This window comes from Macrosteles quadrilineatus, unplaced genomic scaffold, assembly GCF_028750875.1.
Source record: "Macrosteles quadrilineatus isolate MER2022 unplaced genomic scaffold, UCM_ALF_1.0 Scaffold_3__2_contigs__length_128488019, whole genome shotgun sequence".
Lineage (NCBI taxonomy): Eukaryota > Metazoa > Arthropoda > Insecta > Hemiptera > Cicadellidae > Macrosteles > Macrosteles quadrilineatus.
The window spans coordinates 2,290,494-2,305,070 of record NW_026542596.1 but is presented as its reverse complement, the minus strand read 5'-3'; the positions used below and the strand labels follow the sequence as shown (position 1 = coordinate 2,305,070).

The following is a 14,577-nucleotide window of genomic DNA, read 5'->3' as shown; positions in this document are numbered from 1 at the left end:
GAGTTTACAATCATATATTAATTTATTTAATTCAAAATATAAGGTAAAGTTTTACATGCTCACAGGACCTACTTGAACAGTATTTTTCAAATGATGATATACGGTGGTCTATGATTTTTGTTAGTTACTTTGTTTTACACAGACATTGTTTGTTGTCACCGACAGATCGCACCCTTGAAAGCGCCACATACAAATCTGTTGTAAAAAACAGAGACTGGCATGTTTTTATAATTAACCAGCCGATAGACCCGTGGTTTTGAGTTATGGTAATCTTAAACGCCATATTTTACTTTATCTTTAGCCCAGGAATGATATCCTAAAAAGCCAGTAGAGAATTAAGCCACTCTGTATTGTATATACACAAACAACCCCACCACAGCACCTGACAACTACATTGTTTGTTATTGGTCAAGTGATTTTTATATTTTAGAAATATTTTCTTTAAATTGCTCTGGTCAACTATATTATTCCTCTGTAAAAGAGGGTCTGCAGACCTCAGTTGAAAAGGTAAAAACTGAACATATGTTACAATTGTTTTGCTTACTGAAATAAGCTCATGTTTAAATTTACGTCAAAATAACGAATTATGTTTTTAGCCATCCTTATTTACACTTAATATGATAGTTTGGGGGAAAACATTAAGAGAGACGACTCTCGAATTAAGGGCAAATTATTTAATAGTCGAACGTCAAAATCATCAGTTGTATATCTTTTATAGAACCTTAAAATGGAACCTTAATTTTTGGGCTGAAAGCTCAAAAATTATTGAATACATGAATCGTACTTAAATTACTTTAAAACCGTGTAACTCCTTTCGTAAATTGAGGTAGGTCTTAGACAAAAATTCGTTTCCAACCAAACTATTTACAATATTTCCTATTCTCAGTTGATCCTCTTATAAAGGGGTGCATCATTTTTTGTAAAATTTAGCATAAACATGTGATAGAAAAAGTAACTAAGAAAGGTTGTATACTAGATTAATAATAACTATTTGGGTAAATATTTTGAAATAATTTTCAAAATATTTACCCAATTCAATTAAATTAAAAGAAACAATTTAATAAACTATTGTGTTAATTATCGTAAAGCGTGGTGTGAGATAAAAAAGTATTTTACTCTAGATATTATCTTAATAATAAACCTTTATCTTTGAACGCATTTGAACACATTTGATTTGGTGGTTTCTAAATAATGTTTGATTTTAACGTGATAAATAGACAAGATTTAAATAGATATGTACATACAGCATAGTGTATATGTTTTCAACACACAAAAAGGTTCAAATAAAAATCATGGCGGGGTTTCAACAAATATTGGAAACATGCTTGGATATCTGTGGACATCATATGACGGGTGTCATATTTAATAAGTAAAAATGGTTTAGCTAGCTATGCAAATATTTCCCTGAGTTTTAATAAACTGAAATTGTTATTTTACACAGCGTTCTTTTATTTATTAGCCTACTTCACACCCTCAAAACAAACATTGCATTGATTTCACACAATATTATTTTTTTATGCCAACTCCATTAGAAAATTTGAATGGTTTGTACAATTTATGATTCCAGAAAATTATATTTATTGAATAAAATAGCCGAAAAAAGTATTTAAGTTAAACTACTGAGAGAATAAATCTCTTCTTACCTTGTCCATGTTTACAGCTCCATAGAGTGATGGCAACTAGCAAGATCGGACCTCTGCCATGTCTAACATCAACGTTAGTGACGTTATTGACAGGTCATATCGCACTAACGGGTCCATAACATGCAGCCATGCTGCCTTGTCTCATATTATTAGAGGAAAAAGGCGATTCAAGTTTATTTGGGAAAATAATATTCATGATGTTCGAGGAGACGGAATATTTAAATTAAATAAAAATGTTTTAACGTTTGTGTCCAGTTTTTTTCGACGCCACTGTGTCTTTTTCATTATCAATATGATGCAGCAGAACTATTCCTGAATGCAGCATTTGTGTACAATATAAAGTGGTGAGCGATGTGAGTGTTTATTTAATACTAGTGTACATGTTGCTCGAATTCGAGCAATTGCAAAGTATTACAGGAGTTATTTTAAAACGAATAACAGTCATATATACAATGAGTTTAAAAGAGTCAACTCAAAGATTACCGGTGTGTAACTCAGACCATGTTTATCTTCGTTATTGATAATCCTAAAGCATTCCGGCCTGTTTTCTCCTTCTCAAAATGCCTCGCTGTACAGGCAACACATGTCATTGATAGAGGGCCAATTGAGAACGAAAAGTCGTTTTGGGGTAGTGTTAAGGCGCATTTGTAACCTAATAGTTGAGATTGTCCAGGGTCGACTGTGCTGACTGTGATGAGTTAAGCCTATTACGCGCCACGGTTCTGTAGCTGTGGTCGTTATCACGATTACGCCTCCTGTCTATGTTTCGTTGTCGTCACGTCCGAGGCATTTAAAAGAAAAAAAAACATCAAATAAACAAATTATAGCTACACAAAACAACGATAAATGCACAAATTTAAGTTACAATCATGCTAACACGATCCGTCATAGCGACACAAAACAACGATAAATACACATAGGCTATTTAAGATACAACCATACTAACACGATCCGTCTTGGGGGTTATGTTTACACAAACTCAACTAGTAAATAAATTTACTCAATGCGTTTCATTGAATTGAAAAATAAATAACAGCAATTAAATTATACAGCTGATCAAAATGTAAACAATTATGTTCCTCATAAGGATAACATGGGGACTTTCAAAGCCACTGGGGCAGAGCCCAGTGCACTTTTTCAAAAATGTAAGGCCAGTTTGCAAATCTGCGCGACACGCTCTTTCCAATGAGACGTCAATGGATAAAATCGGTTAAGAAATGGCGGAGGAGTTCAACCGACAAAGTTTCATGTAGCGTATTAATTATATGGATATGTTTATCTCATTTGTCATTGGGATGTTAATTTATAAAGCTATCTAACAAAAGTATCCAAGGTACTACCTAACGTTTAGTAGTAAAAGGGGGAGGGGGGGGGGCAATAGGTCTGTACCGTTTAACAAAAAACTAAATTTAAAATGCCACTTATGTTAATTGCAAAAGCGTTAAACAGAATGATTCCCGATACTTTTATTTTAAATGCGTCACAAATAAAGCATACGGCTAATTCAATTGTTGTGTTTTTAAAATGAACAAACTTTTTAAACCTGATTTTATATTTTAATATTGATAACTTTAAATTAATCATTATTTTTTTTATTATCAATGCAATTATTCTTATTAGCTGCAACTGGAAATAAACTAGTTTTACACTAATCGATCATGTGAAAACGTTCGTGCCTTAAGGTTTAAAAGTGGCCAATGAGTATCGTAGCATAAAGATTATGTGGTAAAATCTTACAAACAATAGTTAATACGATATTGTTTAGTGTTGCGTAACTCAAATACAAAAACAATGGCAAACAAGACAATCGGGTATTTAATTATCATGTTTTCGGTTTTATAATCTGGTGCTTGGTGTACGTATTCATGATAATACTAATTATTATACAAGCACAAACATACATAAAGTAGCTTACAATAAGGTTTTAAATACAACTGCACGTTTTACGTTTAGAACCATGTTGACGTTGAAGTAAATTATAGGTTTAGTATTTAATGAAACTGTTATGTTGTACTAAAAACGATTTTAAAATATTATATATATATATTAGCAATTTTTATAATAAGTACATCAACAAATAATGTACTTAATACGTTGTATAAAATAAACAGTAATAAGTTCAATTTATCTGTATAAGAAGCTGTTTTTATTCCTGTTATTTTCCAAGGATATTGTAAACAGACTCACTTTTAAACTAGATTTTTTATGCTTGACATGTCATATTATTATTTATCTTTTATAAACAGTTTGAGCATGGTAAACATTGTTTACTCGCTGTGAGCTTACTTCAGTACAAAAAAAAAACTGCATTGTTGTTTGAATTTGATAAGAACTATTCCAATTCAAATTAGTTTTAGTTCCTAAAATTTCGTATATTACGATTCCATGTAATTTCCTCTCATATTTTCATATATTATTAGTGTAAAAAATGACTATGGAAATATTGTACCACGTTGCAAAAAATCTTAATTAGTTATTATCATAAGTAGATTTATTTGTTTTATCAAGTTTGTTTGTTTGTGTGTTTCATATTCACACTGCCAATGAATAATATCGGCTCTAAATGTTGATTTGGAATGCACCTTGAACGTAAAATAACGAAAATCTAGTCCAGTTTTCTGAACAATTCCTATTTTCTCCATGTGATTAAAGTGAACGACATGCTGTACTGTGTACAATTTTTTAACAGGTCAGAAACTAATAGACTAATAGGTAGTTATTAAATTGGCCGTTCTCAAAAACTGATGTTTTGAGAAAATGATTAGAGGTTATGTTTGGCGGTCGGCTTTGGCATTCGTCTATGCTTAAAGGCCCTGGTGCACCAGCTGACTTTAAGAGTCATACGAACCAAACAAACTGAAATACACCATTCCAAATTATCAGAGATTATACTGGAAGAGACGAGGAAGCAAAATAGTGATTCTCCTCTCAAAGGTCCTGTCCTAAAGTTTTACACAAAAGGCCTTGTTTAAGGTGAAAGGCGGGAAAATTGAATGGCAAAAATGTGTTGACTATTATGAAACATTAAGGGGAAAAGCTAATCTAGTTATTAGGGGTTTAAATCCCTCTGAACCATTACTTCATTCTAATAGTTGGTTAGCTTTTAGTTAAATGGATTTCTTATATAAATTTAATTGTAATGTAGATATAATCCATGCATATACAAGTATACGAGGTTCCTAATGGGTTCAGCCTTTTAGTTTGATTCGTTTCTTACACGAGGATCAATTGGTATAGAGAAATAAGACGCGCTCATGCGTATTGTTTTTATTTTATTAGATTATTAAAACAGAAACTCATATCGTATCGAGATGTATTTACAAGTTCAATAGATCGTGTTGTGCTTTATTTCAACTAAGTCACACAAAGAACAGTTTAGGATTTGAAATCAGAAATATTTCAACAACGTCATGTTCCAACAAGAATTTAAAAAAAATTCCAACAGCGTAGGAAATATTAATAACAAATGTTGACAGTTTTATCCTGATCTGTAATCATTAATGCGTTTAAATTTAAGTTATTTGTTTGATAGTTTTTACTATCAAAAGTCGACAGACGTTTCTTCTTATGAAATATTCTTCATAGTACACATAACGATGATATTCATTTGATGTAAAGTCTCTTTAACTTAACATGGTATAATTTAATACAAAAGTGCCACGATACAGATTCTATAATATCACATAAGCACGGCCGACAGCTTAATACCTCAAAGACGTAATACAGTGTAGATGTGCCCAATAAAATATCTGCAGGAAAACATGTATTACAAAGCATAACTCACTGCAGCGTCTTTATTTGTTTGTTTGTACAATGCACACAAACATGGCATGATTGTTACAATTCTAAGGCCATGTTTTGAAAGTGGTTCAGTCTAGAGCACAATATCGGGCTTCTAGCCAAGGACAGTCTGCGCCTAGTTTATGTTCGTACTAAAAAACAACGACGTTTACTCTCAACAACAACGTAGGAAATATGAATAACAAATGGGTGCGGCAGTTTTATCTGGTATAAACATACTGTGGGGTAAATTTTAGTACATACTTAATACACAACTTACTATTTGTACATGGCTGTAAGAAGAGAGAGTTCACCATACAGAGAAAATAGTCCTTGCGTGAAAAATGTAGTCTTGTCTACAAAAATAACTTATAGTTTATAGTTTAATGCTTATAGTTTAAGTTCTGATTGGTAAAATGTGATTAGTGATTGGAACTAAAACCTAGGCATCTAAGGCAGAAATCTCGTGTTCTATCCATCCAGTTGACATTGTCCATATAGCCTTTTAACACGAGGAGTTTCCGCAAATTAAAGTATCAAACAAGCACAAGTCACAACGGAGCTTGAGTATATTTAAAACAATTTAAATTCTGAAACTATCATATTTTCTTTTCTGGAGTATGATATTCCACACGGGGACTTAACAGAAATGTCGTCTGCTGCGACGTATCTAATTGGGTAAGGGGTGGCCAGTATAGTAGTGAGGGAGGTAGAAAACACAGTGCTGGTGTCAGATGTTAACTAGCTACCTCAGCTACTGCAATGTATTTAATTAGGTAAGGGGTGGCCAGAATAGTAGTGAGGGAAGTAGAGAACCCATTGTTTGTTAGATGTGCTAGCTACGTCGGCTGCTCGTTTGTAACCCTTATTGAATGACGACATACTTGATATGTAGGAAATGTGTTGTAGTTGATTATACTTACCGAATATTTGTATTGTTATACATCAACACATAAAAGGTGCTTGTATGAGCGGCATACACGATTCCCAGCTGTGTGGTTGTTTTTGTCCGAATTACTAATATTTATTCGGGTTTTTCCTATATCAATTCAGTAAGCAAATTCTTTGCATTAAAATTGTTTTACTATTTTTTAGTATGTTTAAAGATTTGTATTTACAATATATTTTTTTGATCATTTATCACGTCTGTCATTCAATTTTTACAAAAATGTACATGGTCACAAACGCTGGCTCTTTTTTGTCGTTTACCATAAACACTTGATAATTTTGTAGTATATGTGCTTTTACGTAAGAAATGTATTTATTAACCTAATAAATGACCATAATAGTCTAGAGAATCTTTCTGAAACCGATTATGATTTATGTTTCAAAGGGAAATAAAAGGGATGTTATAAACTCACAATCTTCTATTTTATCTATTATAACTACACCGCTTCTATTTGTTCTCTAAAGTTCTATTTTTAAAATGTGAGCGAGGCTTGAGTTCCTCTCGCTGTTACTGCTTAGTCAAAATAAATTATTTTGATTCTTTTACTCTTAAGACGAAATATGTTGTCACAAATTTTGACTCAATTGTTAATTTCCTCAAACGGCTTTGTGCTTGAACGCAACTTCGAGCAACCATCACTTTCTCTAGACTTTGGTTCATAAAATTGTTATAATTTTAAATTAATATGTTGTATAATGTTATGTTGTGTTTTGTTATGTTTTGTGTTTTATATAATGTGTTTTATGTTGTATTTCAAATGTATATTTTTGTGTTACAAAATTAGTTTTGCACTGGATGATCTTAATTTCAATAGTGTGTAATTAAGGGATGGTAGCCTCAACACAGGGTTCCCCCCTGAAGACGTACCTATATTATCCACAAATGTTTGTAAAGCTTCATTGTTCAATTTGTAAATATGGAAAATAAACAAATATCTCTCTTTCTTTCAATTAATTTTCGTGGTACAGTACGATCACTAGTTAACACTAATAACCATTATTTGCAATGTCATAAAATCATTTCGTATATAACATTATAAATGTAATATGGGATAGTATAATAGTAAAATGTGATGTATAGAGTACTTTTAGCTTTTTTAGCTTGTTCTCGATGTATATCTAGAATGCGTAGTAATAATATTAATGGAAGGTTTTAGTTTATTTATTTTATAAGTTTTCCTGTAATAACGAATCGGTAAAAATGTACAATTCTTATAAATTAACTATTTTACAGGGTTTTATTAAAATGATAAAACCTGTCTTGATGGTAACATTATATTAAGAACAAGTGCGGATGTTTACGATCAAAATATGCACCCTCAATTTAATATATTAAAGTGGCTCGCTTCAGAAACCTCCATTGAAGTAATTTCCGTTACGTTTCTTGACTTGTCTTGTTTTTATGAAGCAATCTAATTCAGCTTTATTAGAATTTTATATGTAATAAATGCACAGTGTCCATAGCTCATAAAGTTATACAACGTGTAAAGTTATACAACGTGTACAACTATATAAGATTTTACTAATAAAACGACATGGGAGGCTTTAATTCTCCGGTTTTTTATATTGCGGGAAATATTATTAAAAAATTATAGTCACGTTCCATAATTAGTGAGAGCAAAAAAAAGTGTAAATGGATGATTATAACCATTTCAAAACATGAATTTTACATAAACCTTCAAATTGAGCATTTCCCAGAAACGCACATATATTAGTTGTCTTATAATTTTTGTAAATCATATTATATGCATGAGTACGGCATTTAAACATTTGAACCACCCTTTCATAACAAGTATGATACTTTATACACTGAAGTAAGTAAAACATTGTTCAATAATGTCATTTTAGGAAGAAAATTCAATAAAAGACAATGGAATTTAAGGAAACCACATTTCTTTGTTTATAGTGTACGCAATAAAATGTTCTACCAATATTAGTCAATGATAGCTTGAAACAATACTCATCAAGCTTTAACATTTTCCCATTCATTGCACGCTAAACAATTAATTTTGGTCAAATCATAAATTATTTCGATTTTTACAGACATGTACGTGAAAATAATTTTTTGAGATAAAAATAGTGGTTTAAATTAAGTTTAGAATACAGTAATTTTTATTTAATAGACCTTTCACTATCTCATAAAAAAAAAAATACTACATGAATCATATTTTTTGAAGATTCAAATATCTCAAAGTATGTCCTTGATTTTAAGACGACAACTTGGGGAAAGGGAACCAGAGAAGTCGATGTCAATTGAGCTAGAGAATATTGGTCTGAAGCACGCCAAGTCAGACTTATAGCTCATTGGTTTGAATGAAACTCATAGTGTTATAAATAATATGGTAAGATAAGACATATTCTTTGGTTGAAAAGTGAACAGAAATAAAAAAAAAAAATATTTGTTATTATGTAAAAGTCACTAGAACTTTTTGTATAGTACATATTTGTATATTGCAACATAGTAACCAATTTGTAGCAGACTGGGTGTACTGACAATATATAGTCAGGATATCTTGCTCAGTTTGACCTAAATTAGGGGAAACAACCTGTTCCTCACAGCGAGCAGAACAACACACAATAACAGAGGTAAGGATCTACTCGATGTGCCATTCTGAAGGCTTTTTAAGAAGAAGAACTGCTTCCCGATACTAACAATGCAACTGTTCAATACTTTGACTGTTAGTATAAAGAATCTAGATCCGTGAAAGTTAAAAAAAAGAAATGGCTAAAGAAACGTCCATCCATTAAAGAATTTTCCCAAGAAGGTAAAAAGCCATAAGCCAATTAATATGTAAATATTTAATTGAAGTTAGTTTTTATTTTATTTGTGAAGATTGATTGCACAGTACAAAATATTAGTTTTATTTTGACTCAGTCTATCCAGCCAGTGCTGGTCAAAGGAAAAGAAAAGAAGTACGAAGTAAGTAAGTAATGTTAGTGTTTTATAGAAACGCCAACAATGAAATCAGCTGATTTAGTAATTTAACGACCTAGAATGGTCATTCCCACTCTAGAGCGGAAACTGTGTATAACTCGGTAGGGCTTTACATATTTGAAAATTTCGTTTTAACATCAAACTACCCCGTTTTGGGGGGAGGAGGTAAAAATTTCAATACACCAAAAACTTCATTTTTAGATAATTTAAACATTTCCTGAAAATTTTAATTTTATCTCTATAATTAAAAAATAACAAGGGGTGGGCCTTTTGAGACACACGGTAGTATATTAAATTAATGAATTTTTTCCTGCAGATATTTTTGTTATATTACGCCAATAGAAAATAAGTTCTTAAATATATTGGTTTTGGTGTTCATGAAATAGGGCTGCTGATCTATTAAAGTAGTAAATGAAAAACAACTAAGCACCCTCAAATTATTATATTTTTATAGAAGTAAATTTTTTTGGACATGAGTCCATTTTCAAACTCAATTAATAGTGAATACTTATCTTTTTATTTACATTATTTGTTTTGTGTAAATAATATGGTTTTTACAGATGATTTTTTTAAAGAGACAGGACATGGACAATTTTGTTAACTATTGATCATATAATTGTAATTTCTTTTTTTCGAAAATGGGGTTTTCAAAGGAATTTTGCTATTGATAATAATTGTTCTTCAATATACATGTTTTTGATATGTATTAAAACTACCAATATATTAGTGTGACTAGTCTATTCAACTAAACTATATCCTATGATGCTGGTCTTAAGTGCGAGTGCCATACCTCCTTCATATCTTTCGAGTTTGACATAAGCTATATGTATGAGCAGGGCTACTCGACTCGTCAAGAGGAGTAGACAGACTGCCGCTTCGAATCGACCGAGTCGAGACCGACCCCACAGAGCTGCCTAGTGACAAAACTTGGAACTACAGGAGCTAACAACGCTCATAGTGGTGTCTTTGACAACAAAAACATACCAAGACTTGGTGAGTACAGAACAGATAAGTTATATTACTTCTCTGTGAGAACACATTTGACTGATGAAGAGCGGCAACCTAGCGGGAATCAATTGAACTTTGAGTGAGGGTGGCGAAACGTGACACAAGCGCTGTCTACCGGCGAAGAAAGAAAGAAGGACTGGGCTGACGTGTGCTGTTGTGGTGGTCACTTTTAGTACTACGTTTGTGGTAAGAAATTCAAAGATGTAGGTATTCCAAGGATAAGTGATTTCGTATTACATACTTCTATTTTATAGTTTTCATTCTGATAGCCCCTGGACTACGTATTAAGTCCGTTAGTGGTCAAAAATTGCGTCTAACTTCATATAATGTTGTTCAAAGCTGAGATGTTTTAAAGCTGTATGTGTAAATTATTTTAACGTAAAGCTCCGACGATATGAAGTTAAACGCAATTTAGGACTACTGGCCCGCGAGTCTTCTATTTTATTTGAGTACTAATACTGCTTAGTTACATTTAATGACGAATATCATAATTTGATGTAGGCCTACATATGTTGAAGGTGAAATGTTTCCTTTCTATTTTGAATTACAAGTTTTAACACCAGTATTGAGCTTTAAACATGATGGTGTTTTGTCTGTATCTTAACAATTTCAGTTTGTTAAAAATTAAACATGTGTTTAAGTGTGAATTATGATGTATTTAGGTATAGTTGAAGAGGTATTTATACACAGTAAGTTGTTCAGCTGCGATGCAATCCCATGGTCACTTGTAAGCCTGGCTCTCTGTTTAAAAACGAGATATTTACACACCCCATCATGAAATATAAACAAGCATTTTACATATAACTACTTTATATGTATTCATACTATGTTACACTGTGACACTGTACCCTTTGAAAATGATTTAGAACATTTAAGAAGTAGCCATGTTAACGAAATGTTTGAGTAAGAGTACCGTCCGTAATATAAAATTGAAAAACATCTTTGGAGCTGTGATTTAATGGTTTTCATATCTTATTATTTTAGTCGACTAAGGTAAAAAAATAAACTGAATTACTAAAATTTTGTATTTTTGTAAACAATTTGTTAGAATAATGTGCCCATTCAAATTACTTAACACAGTTTAAATTTCACGATTTCCTTCATGTTAAACATGTCTCTCAATGTTTAATTAAACATGTTTTGTACCAGGTAGATAATCTCAAACCAGGCGTTTAGTTTATCACTAAAAAGGAACTGATAATTGAAAATCATGTATTAAAATAACTTTCACAGTTTTATCCACACACATGTATTTTTTGTGTTGCATTTTGATTGAACAATGTCTGAGCCTATCCCACTACTTTGTCGCTCTGTTTTTGTTGGCGGAGTTCCCTTGACCCATTCTTCTTCCCCTCATACAAAATAATCTCCGCACTTACCCGCTTTCCTCACACAATTCAAAACTCCGATCAGCGCTACTACAGATTGTGTAAAAAGTAAATCCTGATAAAAGGGTTTAAAATAATTTTCCATACAAATTACCGACAAAATGTAAAACTTGTTAACAGTGCAGGGGTGTCTTCCTTATGCAATAACTTTATCCTTATAATGAAATATTTTAAATTTTAAGATGATTTTATTTTAAGATTATTCAAACCTGTACTATTATTATCAAACTTCTTTGGTCAAATCCAACTTTAAAATGCAATGTGGGAATAAATGTCTTCCAAAACCCTATAGTAGCCCTATTGTTACAAAATTACCTTTTTGTAAGCACATCGTAGCCATATTATCTTGTATATATACAAATTACACGCCACACTACATTACTTTGACGAGCTTCCCAAGCAAGGATTTAGTCCAGAAAACAGCTGTTTGCCACCAGCTTATTCAAATGGGGTTTCATTGCGTACTACTGTACTGTAATGAGTTTTACCGGAAACTAATCAGCTAATTATACTGTATTTAGTTGGCACTGAGTGGTTATGAACAAAACATAACCTCTCTCAGAGGTTATGACTAGTGATTTTTAGTCCTTTAGTTGGTGGAAATATATAAGGATTTGTATAGCTTTAGTAGTGTTGTAAACTATAGTAAACTATCGTACGTAACTCGTCCAAAATGTGTGTACCGGACTCGTATGGTAATCCCGTACTCGACTTCGTCTCGTCTCGCACGGAAACAACCACACTCGTCCGGTAAACATTTATGTTCAGGACTAGTAACGTAATATACTATTCTGATAAATCATATGTAACAGGGGAGTTCATTATCAGAAGTCATATTTTAATACAAACATTACGTTCTCTAGTTATTTTTTAGTTAGTATACATTAGGTTGGATAAACGAAATAGAATATTATAGCGATTAATTTGTACTTTTTGCATGATTGAAACGAGCTCTGACAACAAGCCTTATAACAAATAAAAACATTAGGTTTATTTTAGTTTTGTTCAACACAAAAATAATTATGTTTTCTACTTATGCATGATATATTTTGTTTTTATATGATATTGTATTTTCCAACCAAAAAATTGTCAATATAGATGTACACCTAAAATATAAAATGGTATGTGTCCTAATAATGGTTATAGTAAAAATTAAGTCGTTAAATTTAAATTTGGTATGATATATATTTTTAATGATTATAATCGGTAGAATAAACACTCTTTAAAAACTTTAACCATGTGAATAACAAACATTTAAATTAGAAATCAGTTTATTACAAATTTACTACAGTTCTTTGTGACAGAAAATTGAATACGATATATACATTATTTTTATTTGTTGCCAATCTATTTATAATATTATAACCTTGTTGGATGGACGATTTTATAATTTAACGTGTAAAAATAGAAAAAAAGATCAATTAATAAACATGTATTAGAGCAAAACTTGTCATTAACTAACACAATACGAACTAACATACGTCATGCTTTAGGTATAAGGATTCCACTATTTATATTCTAACTCTATAGGTGTTATTAATGCTTTGTATTCTAAACTATTTAAGGTTCTAATAAGATAGGGTTTTGGTCATTTGAGCCATTTTGGAACAGGTCAAAAATTACTAAAAGGGTAAATGTCTATGCCATTAGAGGGGTTTTCATGTCAGGTGTTGGGGGAAATCCAGCTCCAACTCACCTCAATCGTCCTTCTACAAGTTAGCTAAAATCAACATAGGATTTTTCAAACAAGCAATATTGGTGAAAGTTAAGTCAAGATATCCTGTTACACTATTGAGATAATAGTTATTTATTTTTGCCGAACTAAGTATCTTAAAAAAATTTTCATGCGTTTGATTTGCACCCAATCTTCATATTTTACTCAATCTATTTTCTCATAATATTTTTCGTTGAGTTTTAACGAGTGATATACATTAGATTTCATTAGTAACATGCATTCCACCAAAAGCAAAGAATACAAATATATTTTATTTTCCTGTAATATAAAAGAGATATTGTTTTGAAATCTCCGTACAGCCTCAACGTTTTACTGTCGCTCTTATACCTATTTTTTTAGTTGAAAAAAAACAACGGTAAATATAAATGATTAAAAACACTAATTAATAATGGTCCATTCGTAAAAAGTGTCTATAATGACTTCATATTTGAAATATTATAGCGGTTTAAGTAAATAATAAGTAGTACAACATAAGTAAGACTACTACAAGAAGTATCAACATAACTCAAAGTTCACTGACTGAATGTCTATAATTAACTTCACTGAAATGGGAATCACGTTAAATGTTCTAGAAGCGAATCCAATTGTCTCTGAATGGCGACTGGCAGAAGTAGATGAACATTTCTGCGAAGTGTTATACCGGGTTTCACCTTCGCTTTGGCCTCATAAGCGGTTCAAAAGCTGAACTGCGGATTGAGTCTTTAAGCCTTGAATAGCGTATTACGTAGAAAGGGTTTACGAGAACAAGTTTAAATTTTTAGTAAAACATTTTTATACAAATTATTTTTAATTTTCATACGAGAACTTATCAAAACACTGTTTAGTAGTAAGCCTCATATGTTTAATACTCTTGAGAAGGGGTTCCCTATGCCCAATGAAAATAAGATACGGATAACCCAAGATTTTTATACGACGACAGTCGTATCATATATCAAGATTTAAACGGCCTTTTAAATATTCATGAAATTTAAATTTACGAAGAGAAAGCAATAAACTTCAATTGCAGATAAAACGTAGTAGAGGGGTTGAGCCGAAGTTTACGGCCAGGATTAATACCGTTATCATGGTTGTAAAGGGAAACATAAAGACGCTTGTATCCTTAAAATTCTCAAAAAGCATTGGTCGCATTTAAATGTTATA

The 14,577-nt window shown here is 31.6% G+C and overlaps 1 protein-coding gene across 1 annotated transcript in view; it reads right to left on the bottom strand.

Moving 5' to 3' along the window:
• The window catches only part of LOC128988436 (potassium voltage-gated channel subfamily H member 2-like), a 322,627-nt gene that overhangs the window by 220,340 nt on the left and 87,710 nt on the right, over positions 1 to 14,577 (bottom strand). Inside the window, exon 9 of the mRNA XM_054409711.1 lies at positions 13,399 to 13,422. Coding sequence (XP_054265686.1) covers positions 13,399 to 13,422 — 24 coding nt within the window. The remainder of the gene's footprint in view (positions 1 to 13,398; positions 13,423 to 14,577) is intronic.